The sequence below is a fragment of the Gorilla gorilla genome, chromosome 13, assembly GCF_029281585.2.
Source record: "Gorilla gorilla gorilla isolate KB3781 chromosome 13, NHGRI_mGorGor1-v2.1_pri, whole genome shotgun sequence".
Taxonomy (NCBI): Eukaryota; Metazoa; Chordata; class Mammalia; order Primates; family Hominidae; genus Gorilla; species Gorilla gorilla.
The window spans coordinates 66349851-66370670 of NC_073237.2; the positions used below are offsets into that span (position 1 = coordinate 66349851).

At 41.3% G+C, this 20820-nt stretch overlaps 1 protein-coding gene across 3 annotated transcripts in view; it reads left to right on the forward strand.

Annotated features, from left to right (window-relative positions):
* MAMDC2 (MAM domain containing 2) overlaps positions 1 to 20820 on the forward strand; it is a 177452-nt gene that overhangs the window by 80345 nt on the left and 76287 nt on the right. For all 3 annotated transcript variants that reach the window (XM_031014898.3, XM_031014897.3, XM_004048109.5), the window contains exons 6-9: positions 2354 to 2610; positions 7696 to 7789; positions 16313 to 16456; positions 19712 to 19977. In XM_031014898.3, coding sequence (XP_030870758.1) covers positions 2354 to 2610; positions 7696 to 7789; positions 16313 to 16456; positions 19712 to 19977 — 761 coding nt within the window. The remainder of the gene's footprint in view (positions 1 to 2353; positions 2611 to 7695; positions 7790 to 16312; positions 16457 to 19711; positions 19978 to 20820) is intronic.

A 20820-nucleotide genomic window follows, 5' to 3' on the forward strand; every position in this document is an offset into this window, starting at 1 on the left:
AAGGAATGCCAAAGATTGCCAGCACACCACCAGAAGCTGGGAGAGAGGCCCAGAACAAATCCTTCCCTCACGGCCCTGAGAAGGAACAATCCCTGCTGACACCTTGATCCTTGACTTCTGGACTCCAGAACTGTGAGGCAATACATGTGTGTTGCTGAAGCCTCCCACTTTGCAGTATTTTGTGACAGCAGCCCTAGCAAACCACACAGGAAGCATCCCTTAAAAATGGATAGATTTGCTGTGAAAACCTGAATTCCAGGCTAGGATGGGGAAAGCCTGCAGCATGGGGCTGGGTGCTGGGCATCCGCTGCAGTAGACCCTGCTCTCTCAGGGAGGCTGGAGAACATGGGGGTGAGGGGCCAGGCTTCTCACCCCAAGCTGGTTATTGCCACATAAGAATATGGGCCCAGGACTATCAGATGTTTTTATTTTTCCAGATAAGCTTGATTTCTGTTTCTCGATGTGGGGGAAATATGATTTCAAATGCTGGCTACTAATTTACCACTCTCTATTTTCTCCCTGACTCAATCAACTTCACTCATACACTTAATCTGGCTGCCTCCTCTGAGAATTTGAGTTTGTAATCTCTGTTTATTCACTGTTGTGTGGTTTGGCAAAACGATAAGGTAAACTATATTCAAAGAAGATTATTCAGGGGATTCAGGATGTTGAACAACTTGCCACCAGGAGAAAGTGAGCTTTGACCTGTCCATTTTTCCCTTCTGCCATGTTGAGATGAGGACCTTTCTGAGACCATGTGTGTACATTAAATAACCATGTGTTGAGAGCCCACCACATACCGGGCTATGTACTAGATACACAGCAAATGTCCAGTGTATAAATGCATATGCTCCTCCTAATATTTGTTTCTGCTCTGCTCTTCATAATGGAGAAAAGGTATTCTTTATTTCCTTATTTTATTTTTTGGAGATAGGGTCTTGCTTATCACCCAGGCTGGAGTACAGTGGTGTGATCGTAGCTTACTGCAACCTTGAACTCATAGGCTCAAGTGATTCTCCTGCCTCAGCCTCCCTAATAGCTAAGACCAGAGGTGCATGCTACCATGCCCAGCTAATTTTAAGAAAGCTTTTCTGTAGAGACAGGGGTCTCACTATGTTGCCCAGGCTGGTCTCAAGTTCCTGGCCTCAAGCAATGCTCCTGCCTCAGCCTCCCAAAGTGTTGGGATTACAGGCATGAGTCACTGCACCTGGCCAGGAATTCTTATTAACCAGAAATTATGTCATGGAAATGAAGATATTAAGCCATAATTATTCTGAGCTTGTAAACAGAAGGGGCATTCTGTTGTAGCTGCATTGAATAGCACTTCTTTGTCATCACTCAAATGAATTCATAAAAAATTGCTAACAATGATAGCTTACCCTTTATACAAAACAGGCTATAGGGCAAGCATGGTTCTAGAATTGTGAATGGCATTGTAATTGTTAGACAGCTACAATGTACCAGGCACACGCTAAGCACTTTACATACATGACTCCATGTAATATTCATTGCCTCTATGAGGAAAGTATTTGATTGTCATTCTAGAGATCAGGAAATTGAGATCCAGACATACTCAGAAACTTGTTCAAGGTCACAGGGCTACTAAGAAGTGGAGCAGGATTCAACCTCAGTTCTCTTCAATGCTAAGTCAAGGCTGTCTCCATTCTGCCACATGGTTTCTGTGTTTCACCAAGATGCCCCTAATGGAGGCCAGCCTCTGGGTCCAGAGCCCACAAAGACCTGCCAAGAGTGGTACTACACATTCACTCCTCCAAATTTCAGTGTCGATTGACTTGCATGCTATTAACAACACACAAATTGCCAAATAGTTGGAATTCAAAATCTTAGTTTCACTCAAAAAACACATGGTGACATCTTGCATTAATTGTAAACATGTGCAGGAGGGTCTCTCCATGCCCTTTTAAGAATAGATGGTAAGCTTTGTGTGCTCTTCAGAGTCTTATGACTCAAATAAGGATTGGGAGGGAGTGGCTTCTCGGGTAATGTTCTATTTCTCTCCATGGGTGCGTTCAGCTTGTGAAAACTTAAGCACTTGACAGATGACACATCTACCTTTCTCTATGTAGATTTTACTTGAATCAAAAGTAAGGAAAGTAAAAGGAATGGTCTCATCCTGTATTTAGCAGAGTGCAATGAACCCCATGGACCCATCTCTCAGCTGCAACATTTCTCCATCCACTCATGGCCAAACCTCTGTCAGCTGTAACTCATCCACTTCCTCCTCACCATTCCCGCTGGATTATTTTGAATGCAGAATCACCATTTCGCCTGAACCTCTTCCCCTCCCCCACCCCCAACTCTTAACACTGTGCTCTGTCTGTGTGATTTTCAGGCCACTACATGTACGTGGACTCGGTTTATGTGAAGCACTTCCAGGAGGTGGCACAGCTCATCTCCCCGTTGACCACAGCCCCCATGGCTGGCTGCCTGTCATTTTATTACCAGATCCAGCAGGGGAATGACAATGTCTTTTCCCTTTACACTCGGGATGTGGCTGGCCTTTACGAGGAAATCTGGAAAGCAGACAGGCCAGGGAATGCTGCCTGGAACCTTGCGGAGGTCGAGTTCAATGCTCCTTACCCCATGGAGGTAGGTGTACTGGTGCGCACCAGCTGTGCACTGGCACTCTGCAGACATGCCACTCACACACAGGGCTGGAGATGGAGAGGCTGTGCAGCCTCACGCTCAGTCTGTCTTTTCTGCTGTGCCTCAACCGTACTCTTTCTCATCCTCAGCCCCTCTCCTGCTCTCCCTTCCTCTGTGTCCCCTTTGCCTGCCTCCTTTATCACCTTCATTTCCTAGCAAGAGTCATTTTTATGAGAACAAATATGGCTAAAGCCAGTTAACCAACTAGACTTCTTGGTGACCCTCTCCTTCTGAACCTTGCACTGTGGTCACAGAGGGTTCAAAAGAGGAGATCAGAACCCTCTAAGTAAAACTCAGTCTTGAGCTACCCTTCCTGAGAGCAGTTTTGAAGGTTTTCCTTACTTGAGTGAACTGTTTTGTTTTTTGTTTTTTGTTTTTGTTTTTTTTTTTAGAAAAAGTGACTCATTTCTTTTTTTGCAACATAAATAATGTCGTAAAATCAGAAATAAACTTGCTATTATGGCCCTAGTTTGAAACAAGGCTTGATGCCTTCATTTTAAAACTTTTTCCAGTTATATAAGTGACATGTTCAATGCAGAAGAATTAGAAAATTCAGAGAAATGAAATGAATTAAAATGCCGTCAGCCAACTTCACAAAGGGGAGGGCTACTAACATTAAAGTTCTACTATCTTTTCGACCTTTTTCTAAGCCCATACATGAATACATGTCTGTATCTATGTATGTATTTCAGAAGCTACAAGTACTTTCAGTACTGACTCTCCAGCCAAGTAGATAAAATTATCTCCGTATTTACAGACAAGAAGGAAGAAAACAGAGTGTCCAAGAAATTGGACATTTTTTTCTAGGTCACACAGCTGGTGAATGCCAGAGAACTCAGTAACTAAGTTCGTGGACTAAAATCTGACCGAAAGCTGAGGAAGGAGGCCCAGCTCTGTCTGAGGTCCCCTTAGGACCTCTAGAATCAGTGGGTGCAGCAATATGGTTGCTATAAGGTTGCTATAAAGATTTGGAGCTATAAGTAGAGTCTTGGTTACCCCAAGTTATTAATATCCTCCACTTTTCACTTTGTGCTTTTTGCAATATCTTCTCCAGTTCCCTTTAAAGTGCCAGAGAAACAGATTATTCCTCTGGATGGGTTTCGGTGGTGCCATCTGCTAGCCTGATGTAGAGCTGCAGAGAACAGGGTTAGGTCTTAGTTTCTGATGTGTTTCATCTACTGATGGCGTGCCTGCCTCTCCCCACACCCCCTTCCTATTTACCTCCCCACCTTCCCCCCCCCCAAAAAAACACTCTAGAGAGAGCACAGTGTCTTTTGCAGAATGTGTGCTATTTCCTATCCCAAAGTCCAACCAGGTCTCGATTTGTTCTTGCAGCCCAGTGGAAAATTTTCTGTGAGTTTGGGTTACGAGGAGGAAAAGAAATGCATGTACTGCTTCAAAAATTTCCCATCAAAGTCAGATGAGTCCCACACACACACTGACAGCGTTCTCTTTACCAACTCCTTCCATCCAACCATAAACTCCTTGGGCAACATTTGTCTGAATCAAATGTTGCTGAATTTTTAAAAATCAGTACTTGAAAAGTTACAACTCTGGACACTACTAAACCTCAATACACATCCTTCGGGTCAACACATGTGATTTTGCTCTACTAGTCTGAACTATTCACTGGTGTTATTTGCTCTCACTCATCAGGAAAAGAAAGTTGTCCTGAAGAAATCAGTGAGTTTAATGTCATCACATTCTCAAGTGAATTTTGAGAAGGAAAACAAACATTGGAGACTGTCTGAACAAGAGAACACATTGGCACAGAGGCTGTGATTAGCAAATGCTGATCAGGAATAGCATTCTTTCCCCACCGGCTCAGTGTAAATTTTGCCATTCACTTTCTTTACCAGCTAGTGCCTTGAGAGCTAAATGTCATGGACCTGTGTTAAGTTTGTAATGTTAATTTGCCCCTTCTCATAAGTCCACATCTTTTCCTTCATTCATAGCCCTTCCCCCTTGGCAAAGACAAACTTCTAGGCTTCCCCGTGGATTTTGGAGAGTTTAGGTACCAGGTCCTTATGGGACCATTACTGTTAAGGTGAAAGGTACTTTAAGAACTATTTTGTCCAAACTCTTTTTCTTTTCAAAAAATGAAGAAACCAAGGGCTGGAGAAGAATGGGCCTGCTCAAGCTAATTAGTGGCTAGCTAGGCTGGAACCTGAATAGAAGTTCAAGAGGGAGTCAACCTGCAGAAAAAAAAATTGTTTTTGAAACAGGGTCTCACTCTGTCACCCAGGCTGGAGTGCAGTGGAGTGATCTTGGCTCACTGCAACCTCTGCCTCCCAGGTTCAAGCAGTCCTCTCACCTCAGCCTCCCAAGTAGTTGGGACTACAGGCATGTGCCACCACACCCAGCTAATTTTTGTATTTTTTGTAAAGATGAGGTTTCGCCATGTTGCCCAGGCTGGTCTCAAACTCCTGAGCTCAAATGATCCGCCCACCTCAGCCTCTCAAAGTGCTGGAATTACAGGCATGAACCACTGCGGCCAACCAACCTTCAGAAAAAGATAGAAAATTATTTCAGAGCTTGTTATGTGCCTGACTCTGTGCTCGGATATTTGTATACATTATCTCATTTAATCTCAACAGTCCTACAAGACAGGTGTTTTATAGATAAGAAAACTGAGACCCTGGGAGGTTAACTGATTGATATGGTTTGGCTGTGTCCCCACCAAAATCTCATCTTGAATTCCCACGTGTTGTAGGAGGGACCCAGTGGGAGGTAATTGAATCATGGGGGCAGTTCTTTCTCATGCCTTTCTCGTGATAGTGAATAAGTCTCACAAGATCTGACAGTTTTATAAGGATGAGTTTCCCTGCACAAGCTCTCTTCTCTTCTCTTTGTCTGCTTCCATCCACATAAGATGTGACTTGCTCCTCTTTGCCTTCTGCCATGATTGTGAGGCCTCCCCAGCCACATGGAACTGTAAGTCCATTAAACTCTTTTTCCCATATAAATTACCCAGTCTTGGTATGTCTTTATCAGCAGCATTGAAACAGACTAATACAGTGATATACCCAGGCCCACCTAGCTAATAAGTGATGAAAATGGGATTTGAACTCTGGTCTGTCTGCTTCCAAGAAACTATTCTATTCAGAAGAAGCTGCAAACTAGAAGCCTAGAGGTCAAATCTAGTCCACAGTGGTGATCTGTCTGGCTGTGGAGTGGGGTTTTTCATTTTATTTTTGTTTTAATTTTTGAATTAATTGCCAGCATTGACAAACTCAAAGATTTCAGATAAAATCTAGAGTCAGATCCTCTTGATAATTTGCTAGATACAGAGACATTAGGCCTCGTATTTGTTTGCTAGGACTGCCCATAACAAAGTAGCACAAAACAGGTCGCTTAAGAAACAGAAATTTTGTATGTCATTGTTCTGGAGGCCAGAAGTTCATGATCAAGGTGCTGGCAGGGCTTGTTCCTTCTGAGGGCCATGAGAGAAAATCTGTCCTATGCCTCTCTCCCATTTCTGGTGGTGTGCTGGCAATCTTTGGCATTCCTTGGCTTGTAGCTCTCTGCCTTCATTTTCACATGGCATTCTGTGTGTGTGTGTGTGTGTGTGTGTGTGTGTGTGTGAGAGTGTCTGCATCCAAATTTCTCCTTTTTATAAGGACATCAGTTGTTTAAATTAGAGGCTCACTCTACTTCAGCATGACCTCATCTTAACTAATTACATTTGCGGTGACCCTATTCCCAAATAAGGTCACATACTGAGATACTAGAGGTTGGCACTTCAACACAGGAATTGTGTGTGAGGGATGCAGGGGGACACAGGTCAACCCATAACAGGCCTGACTTCCCACATATCAGCAATTGATGAAGCTGAGTGACAGCTGCCCTTTTAGACAGGGTTTCTGTCTCTATTTCACAAGAGGCTGCACCATACCAAGCCCACTTCTGCATTTCCACTACCTGCCTGGCCTTTGTAGGCACTGAAGTTTCAAGCCCTGTTCCATGCTGCGTCTTCTCAGGTTATTAACTCACACAAGAGGACTGCACACCTGGGTGGTTTCTCCAGCACAGGTGAAGGCTGTGCTGACATCTGATTCCCCCATGGTCACAGGCAGAAGGTGGTTGACTGAGCTCACAGTTAAAGTTGCTGGTAGAGAAGAAAGCAAAACTAAAGGGGTTGAAGTCATTGGCCCATGTTCTTTCTAACCATTGGAACATACCTGGACATGCTGAGATCGGGGTTCTCACCTCTGACTGTTGCATCTCTGTCCAGGCCTTGATGTAGAGTTCATATAGGAAGAAGTAAAGGAACTTAGAGGGTGTTTGCTCCTGAGGGATGGCAGGGAGGTAAAAAAAAAAAAAAAACCTGGCCTACTTTCTTAGCTGATTTTTCCTTTAATTGAAGTTCATAATGCTAATTAGTTCTGTAGTTCTAGCAGAAATGACATAGGTACTTCAGCTGACATTCAAGGAAGAGGGGCAGATCCATCAATAAAAGGCAACTTTAGAGACTCTGTCTTGGTCCATTCAGGCTGCTATAACAAAATACCATAAACTAGGTAATTTATAAACAACAGAAATGTATTTCTTACAGTCCTGAAGTCTGGGAAGTCCTAGATCAAAGTGTTGGCAGATCTGGTGTCTGCTGAGGGCCTGTTTCCTGGTCCATATGGCACCTACTCATTGTGTTCTCAAATTCCAGAAGGGGCAAATGAGCTCCCTTGGGCCTCACTTATAAGGGTACCAATCCCATTCCAAAACCTAATCACCTCCCAAAAAGCCCCACCTTCTATTACCATTCCCTTAAGGGTTCGTATGTCAACGTATGACTTTTGAGAATTTGTGAGTGTCCCACAGACACTCAGATCATAGCAGTTTCATTCTCCCAAAAAGAGACTGTAGGTTGAGGAGGGTGCTGCCCAAACTCATATTTGGAAATCTGATTCCATGAGTCCTTGTAACTTGGCTTCATCTGGTTTGATTGACATGTCATTTTAAATCATTAAGAGCACTTAAGCCAAACCGAAAATATGTGAACATGTGACAGCATGCCATTTTCCTCTGCAGGTTATTTTTGAAGTTGCTTTCAATGGTCCCAAGGGAGGTTATGTTGCCCTGGATGATATTTCGTTCTCTCCTGTTCACTGCCAGAATCAGACAGGTGAGCATTCTCCATTTGTCATTGCATTTTGGGATGTTCCTGTTTCAATAGATGTTTGTGGTCAGAACTTGTTTTAATTGCTTTTAATTTTCATATCTTTCCCCTTCTCTCATCCTTAAAAAATTATTTAATCAAAGGTCATTTTTCTGGAATATTACTCTCTTTTCCTCCCTCACAGAGGGAATCTAATGTTTCTGACACCATCAGCCAGTTGTCCTATCTTAGGAAGGTTTCATCTTTCCTTTCCAGGAAAAGAAAATTAAATAATACTAACTTATTCTCACACCCTCACTCCATCTTTCTCTTTAGAGGATATCTTGGGCCCATAAATGGGTGGCTGGGTAGATGGACAAAGCTCTCACAATCTACTGAATAGAATAATATATTTTAAAAGCCCTTTCCAACTGTATGTATCCAAAATTTATAAATGGCCTCATGTTTAAAGACGTTAGTATTTGGTAGACATCTCTAGATAGTTTTAGCTAAATAGCATGTGCTCTTAATTAAATTACTTTCCACTTCCAGGATGAACCCTCAAATTATTTTATCATGATCAGTTTTGAGATCTCATAAATTTGATGTTTAAAATGAGAGGATTATTTTTACTCTCTGGAAAAATAGGTAAGCAAATTGATTCAAAGTGAATTAGAAAGCAAATGTTTTATAATAAGAAGGATAATAATATAGTAATGATAACCCAGATAAATAAAATTGACCTTACTGTTTAGTGAATTTGTTTCCTTGAGAGACCAAGGGAGACATTATGGTCACCCCGCCTTATTAGTGAGCCCTTATTCTTGGTTATGTAGCATGGAAAGTAATTTATGAACTTGGCGTTTGAGGTCTTTCACTCAAGATAGAGTTGGTTTGTAATTTAATATGATTTCAGATACATTCTGCAAATCAGGGGACTAAGAAATTTTTTTTTTTGGGAAGGGGAACTGGGGGGTCTCGCTCTGTCACCCAGGCTAGAGTGCAGTGGTGCAGTCACAGCTCACCACAGCCTCAAACTCGTGGCCTCAAGTGATATTCCTGTCTCAGCCTTCTGGGCAGCTGAGACTGGCTAGTTTTTTGGTTTTTATTTTAGTAGAGATGAGGTCTCATTATGTTGTCCAGGCTGGTCTTGAACTCTTGAGCTCAAGGGATCCTCCCACTTTGTCCTCCCAAAGTGCTGGCATTACAGGTGTGAGCCACAGTTAACATGGAAAAATATTTTCAACTTGAGCTAAACTGTTACCACAAAACTAGACAGAAACCTACTAATTTGCTGAAATGGAATACTATTTTTCCTAATTCTAATTTTTTAAAAGGTTGTAAAACAGATAGAACCAGATTAGATTTACATACTTTTTAATGATTTAATCCAAACAATAATCAAAGATTAAAAGAGTCTCTAAATTTGACAGAACACAGAAACCAACACTGTTTTACTTCTCTACATTTGATTCCTCCCTAATCCTATCAGTTGATATTTCAATTACATTCATAGTAATTTTATAACCTCTTTATCATTATTTTTAGACAAAATCTTTTTTCTGTCACTAGGCAGTGACACTGAAATTTATATTCCCTTGTTTTGTCTATGGTAGAAGAGGTGTTTATCTAATATCTGCGCTGGGCAGAGGGTGGGTGAAGAGGCAGCTGGAGGTAACAGAACCAACTGAATCACCCACAAGTAATGTTCAGAAATGCTCCTCCTTTTGAAAAAAACAGAATTTGTGTGAGCTCTTTCCTACTACACAGGTGGTCTGTCTGGTGAAAGGAAAAGAAAGGTTCCAGCAAAACAAGGACCATGTGTTAATAGGGCTGTTGATCCCTCAGTCTGCAAAGCACAGACTCCTTCTGTGCAGGAACTTCCGCAGATATGAGTTCTTATACAGTTCAGTTAACCAAGGCTCCATACTGATCTTCAGAACTTCCCACTATGCCAGCTTGGCTTTAAATGGTTTAATTGCATCATCGTAGTGTTATGCTCAATCCACCAGGAATGTGGATTCACATCCCTATTCTGCCACTTCCAAGCTATCTGGCATGGGTCATGTTATTTAACTTCTTTGAGACTCTTTCCACATCTATAGCAAAGACGGAAGAATCTGTTTCATAGACTTGTTGGGAAAGTTAATGAGTTAATGTCTGTGAAGGCCTTAGCACAGAGTATGGTACACAGAAAATGCTTCATCATGAGACAGTATTATTTACTTTATTTTCAAAATATGCCCACCCATCCCTGGAGAACAGTGGGTCAGATTGCAACTAAAGAGAACCAGCAAAGGGCACTAGCTTGATGATTGTGTCAGCTGGAGCCTGCTTTATGTCTTTCATTGAGCAGCCGTGGGCCAGACTGAGTCTTTAGAAGCTGAGCCTTTTAATTTTCATACTTCATCTTACATTTCACAAATAGTTTATGCCCTTCTGTTTCATAACAGGTGCCAACATTTTTTCCTTAACTTGGTTAACTCCAGACTTCTTGTCTCTGCTTTTCCCAGCTGGATCTAGCATTTTCTTCCCTCATCTCCCTAATAGGCTAAGACAGGAATCATATCAACATACAAAGCATCTTGTTCCCACCATCTGGTTGCGTTTAGAGTTAATCCAGTCTCCCGGACCTGAGGCCCATCTCACAGTCACAGGTACTCAACAGCAATGTCATGTGGCCCTCCAATGAACTGCCCCCCACACCCGGTGCTTCCAGAGGACCGTGAGACCATCCCCCACTTTCTTCTCCATCCCTTTGCCCCCTCACTCTCCCACTCCACAACCACATCTGTCCCAAAGTTTAGAAGATGGGAGCAAGCCTTCCTTTTGGTCTGTAAATCTTTGAATGCCTAAGAGGTGATCCCATTCACTTCTAGAATCCTGCCATAAAGCCCAGCCTCAAACTGAGAGCTCTACTGCTCTGCCATATGCAGACCCAATCTCCTTTCTGGGCTTGGGTCCACCCCACACCCAGTGACTGGGTATATTCTAACACTCATGGGAACGCCTCTCAGAGAATCACTACCTAAATCCCAATATTGGCCATTCACTGACAACACATTGCCTCAATCTCCTATTTGGAAAGCCAGGCCCAATTACTGCCTAGGCTACAGCTAAGGTTGCCCCAGCCTTTCTTATCTTAAATGCCCCCAAGGGTCTCTACAGCCTAGTCGGTGACTCTGGCCCTTGTTTCCCCATTGGTCTTCAGTGTGGTGCCAGGTCCCACTGCCTCTCCTACCCAAGCCAGCTTTGAGCTGTCTCAGCCTGCTTTTGGGCTGGCACATGCTAGAGTAAAACTACCCTGCAAGGTTAGCAGTGTAGAGAACACACTGCCCCCAGTATCTATCTTTCAGTACTCTAGGGGCTGATGAGCCTTTTAGTCTGTGGGACCGATGTTGAGTTTCTCTCCGTGAACTCCATGGAGCAGAGGAAAGGATGAGAAATGTTTCCAACTACTCTCAAATTGCAATACACTCCCGCTAATTAGATTATCTTCAAAGCTTCTCATTTCTAAAAAGTTCAAATGTCAGAAAGCAAGTAATTAACTAAACCTTACATTATGATGCTTTTTGGTAAGTTGCTTAAAGGGGCTTTAGTTCTTTTTTCTTTTTTTCTTGATCATCAACAGATGCTCAGAGGCTTCCAACTGCCTCTGATTCCTCCCTATGCTTCAAATACATCATTACACTTCCCAGCAGCTAAATTTGTGATCTGCCCTTTACTAACACCTCTGAAACAAGCTTGAAGCAAAGCCTCTGCACCCACTCAGGTCACAGACAGGCCTCTGGCCCCATCTTCAGGAATCAGACACTATCTCAGGGTAGAAGCAGCACTCTAGGTGAAAAAGATTTAGCCCCTGAGTTATGCTTTTGAGATTTTTTTTTTATCAGACCTCCTCAAGACCCCAGGAAAATCCATTTCAAATCTATTCATTAGCAAAATATTATAATCACATCATCAGAAAAATATTTTCTGTATGACTCAGTCTATCACCATGGAGAGAAGTGATCCTGGCTTACTTTAAAGCTTTTTTTGATAGGCGTTATTTTTTCAGTGTAGTTTTAGGTTCACAGCAAAATTGAGAGGAAGATACAGAGGTCTCTCATAGTCCCTGTGCCTTCATATACATCACTGTCCCCAGAGTCCATAGTTTACATTAAGGTTCACTCGTGGTATTGTATACTGTATGGATTTGGACAAATGTATAATGACATGTATCCACCATTGTAGTATCATACATTTTCATTGCCCTAAAAACCCCCTCTACATTCAGGCCAGGCATGGTAGTGCACACCTGTAATCCCAGCACTTTGGGAGGCAAAGGAGGGTGGATTGCTTGAGCCCAGGAGTTGTAGACCAGCCTGGGCAACATGGTGAAACCCTGTCTCTACAAAAAATACAAAAATTAGCCAGGCATGGTGGTGCATGCCTATGGTCCCAGCTTCTTAGGAGGCTAAAGAAGGAGGATAGGTTGAACCCAGGAGGCAGAGGCTACAGTGAGCCAAGATTGCACCAGTGCACTCCAGCCTGGGCCACAAAGTGGGACCCTGTCTCAAAAACAAAAAGTAAACAACAAACTCTCTATGTTTTGCCTATTCACCTCTCCTTCCCCCAAACCCGTGGCAATTACTGTTCTTTTTACTGTCCCCATAGTTTTGCCTTTTCAAGAATGTCATATAGTTGGAATCATAGAGTATGTAGCCTTTTCAAACTGGCTTCCCGCACTTTGTAATATGTATTTAAGTTTACTCCGTATCATTTCACGGCTTGATAGCTCATTTCTTCTTAGCGCTGAGTGATATTTAGTTGTCTGGATGTACCACAGTTTATGTATCCACTCACCTACTGAAGGACATAGCTTGGTTGCTTTCAAGTTTTGGTGCTTATGAATAAAACTTCTGTAAACTTTCACGCTTTTATGCCACCTTCCACCGCCTCCCACACATCTAATAACTGAGTTAAGATTCTCTTGCAGTCGCCCAAGAGCCCTGCTTTAAGATTCATTTCTTCTTCTCCCCTCTCTAGCTGGGACAAAGAATGAAAAAAAAGGAGGAAGGGGGAAGATTCATTCCTGATGAGGAATTCACTGACCTACTGTTTTCGTGCATGGCACTTGGCAGTGCCACCCCATTTCCTGAGTTAGATGGCCATCTGTAGATTTGGGATTTTTATTTGTTTTTTTATTACCCAGTAGCAGAGGGGTGACTAATACTGAATACTTTAATGGGGTTTCCTGTGGTCTCAAATATCCATGGGAGAATGTCAAAGGATCCTTGTTCATGTAACATCTTGTTCATTTTTCACAGACTTTATCTTCAGGGCTTAAAGATATACCCTGGTGCTGACAGAATCAGGCAGACCAGGGTGTGGGCTAATCTACCCATCTTAGAGCATTGAGAATTCTCTTCATTTCCTCTTCTCCAGTCTGGCTCATCTGGGTTTGCTCCTGGTGCACTTCCTAGGGCATATCCCCTGAGATACAATCAGGTTCTAGTTATATAGGAACACTTTTTACCTAATCTTTTTTTTTGTAATGTGTTGTTAATCAGTTACTTTTTAAAATTTAATTTTCTTGGAGCTCTTCAATTTTCTATCATTTCAAACTCAGACAAAATCTGCAGGAAAACTACAAAGAACTCCTATATACTTTTCACCCAGCTCTACAAATTAAGATTTTGCCATGTTTGCTTTATCTACCATTTAAGAATAGGTTGCAAACATCATTCCCCTTTACCATTAAATATTTTAGTGTGTATTTTATAATCAAACACATTCTTCAGCATAACTATAGGATAATTACGGAGTTCAGGAAATTTAATACTGATACAACATTATCAACTTACTTTCGGTCCATACACCAATGTTTCCAATTGCCCCAATAACAACCTTTATAGATATCTGTTCTTCTGGACCAAGTTTGAATCTTGCATCCCTGGTAGCATTTGATTGTCATGCCTCTTTCATCCACTTTAATCTGGGTCAGTTCTTCAACCCACCTGAATGTTTTCTTGCTTTGGAAATTGACAAATTGAGAATATAGTAAGTTTTTATAGTGAGCTGTTTCATCGGCTCACTGCTCCTAGAGCCCAAATGTTTCCCTAGAGATAATTTTCCAGTTATTCAACACATGTCCTCTCTCCCTAGATTGTTAGACGTGTATGTCAGCATTCAGACAAGAATCACACTTGGCTGCACCGAATGTATCCCAACTGCTACAGTCACATCCCCTCTGTTCTAAGAGGGAAATCTGAACAGCGTGATTTACAAGCCAATTGTTGATAGGATTAAAAGTTACTCTCAAAAGAGCAGAAGCATTTTATTTGTATAAATGTATGTGGTACAAATACAGTTTTGTTACAGGCATAGATTGCATAGTGTTAAGTGAGGATTTTAGGGTATCCATCCTGGAGTAACATACATTGTACCCATTAAGTAATTTCTTACTTTCCATACCCCCTCCTACTCCCTCACCCTTCTAAGTCTCCACCGTCTATCATTCCACTTTCTGTATCAGTGTGTACACATTATTTAGCTCCCACTTATGAGTGAGAGCATGTAGTATTTGTGTTTCTGTGTCTGACTTGTTTCACCTAAGATAATGACCTCCAATTCCAACCATGTTGCTGCAAAAGACATAATTTCATTGTTTTTATGGATGAATAGTATTCCAGTTTGTATGTACATATGATACTTTCTTTATTCAGTCATCCGCTGATGGGCACTGAGGTTGTTTCCTTATCTTTGCTACTGTTAATAGTGCTAAGATAAACATACAAGTGCATCATCTTTTTGATATATTGATTTCTTTTCCTTTGAGTAGATACCCAGTAATGGGATTGCTGGATCGAATGGTAGTTCTATTTTCATTTTTTTGAGAAATCTCCACACTGTTTTCCATAGTGGCTGTACTAGTTTACATTCTCACTAACATTGTATAAGAGTTCCCTTTTCTCCACATCCTCACCAACATCTGTTAATTTTTGTCTTTTTAATAATAGCCATTCTGACTAAGATGATATCGTGTAGTTTTAATTTGCATTTCTCTGCTGATTAGTGATGTTGAACATTTTTTTTATATACCTGTTGGCCATTTGTATGTCTTCTCAAAGAGCAGAAATCTTTTATGTTCCCTCCAGGCCATCTGGGGTGAGGTATTTATAGAACAGGGTAAATAATACCAGAACTCGGCAAAGTCAAAGCAATAGCAGTACCCATGACAGAACTGTGACTCTTTGACCTGCACAATTTAAACTGAGTGATGACTTTCTTCAAGCAGATCAGCTCCTACTACTGATGTCAAAGTAGACATCAGCTGTGCTTCTGACACAGAGATTGAGCAACAAAGGAAAATTGTTTCTATAAAATATTATATCTAAAATCTTCATCTTAGAGACAAATTTGGAGTCCCATAAAATCTCTTCCTTTTCTCTTTTTTCTTTTAAAATTTTTATGAATGAATTGTGAATTGTGAAGAAGTATATGAATAAACGTTCACAGTCATGACAGGAAATTTCTTTTTATTTATTTATTATTATTATTATACTTTAAGTTTTAGGGTACATGTGCACAATGTGCAGGTTAGTTACATATGTATACATGTGCCATGCTGGTGTGCTGCACCCATTAACTCGTCGTTTAGCATTAGGTATATCTCCTAATGCTATCCCTCCCCACTCCCCCCACCCCACAACAGTCCCCAGAGTGTGATGTTCCCCTTCCTGTGTCCATGTGTTCTCATTGTTCAATTCCCACCTATAAGTGAGAACATGCGGTGTTTGGTTTTTTGTCCTTGTGGTAGTTTACTGAGAATGATGATTTCCAATTTCATCCATGTCCCTACAAAGGACATGAACTCATCATTTTTTATGGCTGCATAGTATTCCATGGTGTATATGTGCCACATTTTCTTAATCCAGTCTATCATTGTTGGACATTTGGGTTGGTTCCAAGTCTTTGCTATTGTGAATAGTGCCTCAATAAACATACGTGTGATGTGTCTTTATAGCAGCATGATTTATAGTCCTTTGGGTATATACCCAGTAATGGGATGGCTGAGTCAATTGGTAATTCTAGTTCTAGATCTCTGAGGAATCGCCACACTGACTTCCACAATGGTTGAACTAGTTTACAGTCCCACCAACAGTGTAAAAGTGTTCCTGTTTCTCCACATCCTCTCCAGCACCTGTTGTTTCCTGACTTTTTAATGATTGCCATTCTAACTGGTGTGAGATGCTATCTCATTGTGGTTTTGATTTGCATTTCCATGGGAGGAAATTTCTTTTGAAGTCGGATACTTCATTTTTATAATGTGAACAGTGCTCCTTTCTCCCCTCCCTTTAGAAAGGAAAAGAACAATTTTCCTGTCATGTTGAAATGTTGGTTTGATGCTAACCTGTCAGCATGCCCTTCGGGTAAAGATATTTAGTTGTGTTTTACTTCTTCGGTCTCCCCTGGTACAAATGTATATATATAAATATCTGTCAACCAGTTGATGTAGTCCTTTGAGATCTTTGGGACTGTCATTAACTTTGCTTGTCCTTTGCTCAGAACTTCTGTTCAGTGCCGTGGAAGCCAGCTGCAATTTTGAGCAAGATCTCTGCAACTTTTACCAAGATAAAGAAGGTCCAGGTTGGACCCGAGTGAAAGTAAAACCAAACATGTATCGGGCTGGAGACCACACTACAGGCTTAGGTAAATCAGGGATCTGTCTATGCGGGGACATCTTGGGTAGTCGTGAGCTTTATTGGCCATTCCTACTTCATACCTGCAAAGACATCGACTTAAAGAAAAAAGGCAGCTGTGAAGAAGCAAAGACAATCAGTAATCTTGTGTTTGACCATTTTTTAAAATTGGAATTCAAGTTGCCGTGTTAACAAACATATTTGCTAGTTAATTAAACAGGCAAATCCTTGTAAAATATTTTGGAACTCACTTTAGATGCAATACGTTTAAGGAAAAAAATCTGTTGAATTGTATTTATACGAAATCTCCAGAAGAGACATATTCCTACAGATAAAAAGCAGATTTCAGTGGTTGCCAGGGGCTGTGGCAGAGGGAATAAGAGTGTTTAAGTATGGGGTTGCCTGTGGGTGATGAAAATGATCTGGAACTACATAGTGGTGATGGCTGCACAGCATTGTGAATGCTCAAAATGCCGCTGAATTGTGCACTTTCAAATGGATAAATGGTAAATTTTATACCATGTATATTTTACTATAATTTAAAAAATCTATTGTGAGGGGAAAAGCTATTAAAAAATGTTGAGTGGACACTTGATGGATATATTTACAAGGAGCTTTTTGAAACAGGAGTCTGAGTGCTCCTTGTGTAGGGATTACCTATTAATTCAATGACAGCCTTTGTGGAGCCCAACCCAGTGGAGACAAGTGTGAAGAGCTTGATCTCTAGGAGTTCAGTGTCTCATTCACTTACTCAACACATATTTATATACTGGAGACTGAGGTGAGTTTACCGTGGAGCTGGTGAAGCTTAGGTTCCAGGGCCCCTGCCTTCTACCAGCCTGAGAAAGGCCTTGAAAGAGCCCTCACAATTTCGTGCTTGTAATTTTGTATTCTTTTCTTAGAGGTTGCCTAACCTGTAGAAATAAAGGCCCTACTAAATCTATTCTGACCTTGGGCTGATTAACTGGAAAATCATCTCTAGAGAACCATTTGAATTCTGGGAGCAGTGAACTGATGAAACGGGGAGCTGTTTAGGGACAAAAAGACTCACCATACTCTCAGTTTGTCAATTTTCAAACATTCAAGTGGATTAACTCCTGGGGAATACAACAGTGAACGAATCTGAAATGAATCCCACCTTCACTGGCAGACAGTCTTTTCAAAGGGCAAGAGAAACATTAGACAAATATATACACAAACAAACTTATAAGCACAGGTTGTGGTAAGTGCTGTCAGGGAGGAAAAACTTTTCCTCTACCCTCTTGGGTTCCATGTTTGGACCTGAGAATTAAAGTGATGTAAGACAGATTAACAAGAAAAAAATACAAATTTTATTTAATATTTTGACTTGCACTTGGGAGCCTTCATAAAAACAATGAAGACCCAAAGAAGCAGATAGGCCTGAGAGCTTCAACACCATTTTAAACAAAGGATGATAAAATTGCGGAGAAGTAGCAAGACAAAAAAGGGTCATGGGGCTTAAGTTTCCAGGGGCAGTAAATTGTGGGAAAGTGACTAGGAAATATATGGAGGAAACAATGGAAGATGAGGGTTATGTTAGTAGGTTTGTTTGTACAGATCCATTTTGGTGTCAACTCCCAGTCTTTAGTGACAGAATGTTCTTCCCTTTCTGGGACAGGGAGAACACCTTGTTCACAGGAAATTTTATGACCTGCTTTTAAGTATAATAGAAAAGGGGAGGTCAAAGGATCCTTCCTGCCTCTGCCATTTCTCAAGTGACTTTACCTCAAAATAATCAAAATGCCAAAGTGACATAGTTTGGGGTGGCATGTTCTGATCCCCTTCTTTCACAGTAGAAAGAAATGAAGAGTGAGCTCTGAGACAGAATAGAGGGAAGACTCTAATTTGGGTTCAGGATTCAGGGAAATTTTCTCTGAGGGAAGCTGCCATTAGCTGGGAGAGTAGGAGTGACCCAGGCAGAGGGAACAACATCTGTGAAGGCCTCGAATTTGGAAAGAGCTGGTCACACTGCAGAATAGGAAAGTCTGTATGGCTGCACCGTGGGGAGGAATGGTGACGAGGAGAATGGAGGAAAATTATGTCAGAGAGAGAGATAGATTCTGGGTGTGGCAGGCCACAGGAAGCATTTGGAATTTTATTATAGAGGACATGAGAAGCCACTGAGAGGTTTTAAGCAGAAAAAACACAGATGAAACTGAGGTTTCAAAAAGGTGTTTCTGGCTGTTGTATGGCCACTCATAATAGTCTGCTCAGGCAGCCATAACAAAATACCACAGACTGGGTGGCTTAAACAACAGACATTATTTCCTCACAGTTCTGGAGGCTGTGAGTTCAAAATCAAGGTGCCATCAGGATGGTTTCTGGTGAGAGGTCTCTTCCTGGCTTGCAGATGGCCACCTTATCCTGTGTCCTCATATGGCCTCTTGGTGTATGGAGGGATAGAGAGCTCTGGCATGTCTTTCTCTTCTTTTGAGTTAAATAACTGGGTAAAACTAAACTGTATACAAAGACTGAGGTACCCAAAAGAAAACTGACAGGAGGAGGAGCAGAAAAAAGAAAGAGAAAAAATAAGGTGTTATTATTTTTTTCTTTTCTGCCCAGGCTTTCCAGGATACACGAACTCATTTTAAATTGTCCATGGGGATGGTGGGAGGGGGAGGTTCCTGATCTTATTTTTCTTTATGTTGTTTAGAAGGAATAAAGGAAGAACATAGATCTTTAGCACCTGGGAGGATCCATCTGATGAAAAACCTGCTCTTCAAGGGCAGGTTTAACATTTGACCGAGAAAGGAGTAGGCTCTGCCCAGACACACAAACTTCCACAAAGACTGCCAGGCCAGCCTGAAATCCCACCATCTCTATTGGTCACTAAGGAGATAATAAGGAAAAATCTGCTCTGGGCCTTCCATTCACTATGGTTCAGTCCTCGGAATGTACAATCTAAGTCAGACGGTTGACCCAGGCAGCTGGTATCTCCAAGATGACTTCATCCTTTTTGTTTCATGAAAAGTGTAAATCCTAATTAATGACTGGAATCTGGGCATATTCTATAGAAAATCTGTACTGATTTATAAAGTTTACTTAGAATTGAATGAGGTATCATTTCAATAGAGGCACATGGATATTTTCTGTCACTTAAGCCACAGACATTAGAAAATGCTTTCTATCATTTAAAGCATAGCTGATAGTCTTTGCTGTCTAGTTCTACTTTAATCATATTTTACCACTTGCTAATCTAGATTAGATTATTTTGCATTGCTGATATGCTTTATCTTGTTTGCAGGGTATTACCTGCTAGCCAATACAAAGTTCACATCTCAGCCTGGCTACATTGGAAGGCTCTATGGGCCCTCCCTACCAGGAAACTTGCAGTATTGTCTGCGTTTTCATTATGCCATCTATGGATTTTTAAAAATGAGTGACACCCTAGCAGTTTACATCTTTGAAGAGAACCATGTGGTTCAAGAGAAGATCTGGTCTGTGTTGGAGTCCCCAAGGGGTGTTTGGATGCAAGCTGAAATCACCTTTAAGAAGCCCATGCCTACCAAGGTACAGTAGAGCCAGTTTCTCCTGTGTCCATGTTCAGTTGCTGGACTAGTTTTGTGAATGTCCGTCTAGCTACTGTCAACTGGTGATGTATTATTTTCCTTCTCTTCAGGCCTACGGCCTCACCCTTACACCCTACTCCCAGCCACATACAGGTTAATCCTCCAGTTATTTTCTGTTTTCTGGGTCTCTGAATCACAGCCACCTCTCTAGGTGCTTTTTGTTTATCTCTTAAATTCCCTAAGACTAATTCAAAGACTGAGAGTACATGAATAGTCCAAGTTCAACAGCTGAACTTTAGTTTGAAACTTTAGTCATAATTCTCTCTCTCTCTTTCTCTTTCCCTCCCTCTTTCTCAAACACACATACACACAACTAGTGGGAATGCTAGTATTTTAAAAAGGTGAAATCAGTGAGCCTGGTTCTGCATTGAGGCTTTAAGGTTAACAACCTAAGGCTCTAGCTGAACACAGGATAAGGAAGCTCATTAAAAAATATAGAACCAACACCACCCTAGCCAGAGAGAATTTACATAAGGGAACCGTCAGCATCTGATTTTGATAGAAATGAGAATATAAAAAGAGATCTTTATTGCAAGGGGAATGGAAAAGAAAGCTGAAATCTCTCAAGCTTAGCAACTCATAAACTTAAAGAAGTTTTACAGATGAAATAAATTCTGTCAACTGCAACTCACAATGAAACCAGTGTGGGAAAAATCCATTTTGTTTCAGCCTGTGTCAGTCAATCAGCAAATATCTCTTGAGTATCCTGTCATGTAAGAAAGGATACTCAATACTTATTTCCCAAAGAAAAATAGGAAAGTGCTATCCTTCAAACAGATAACTC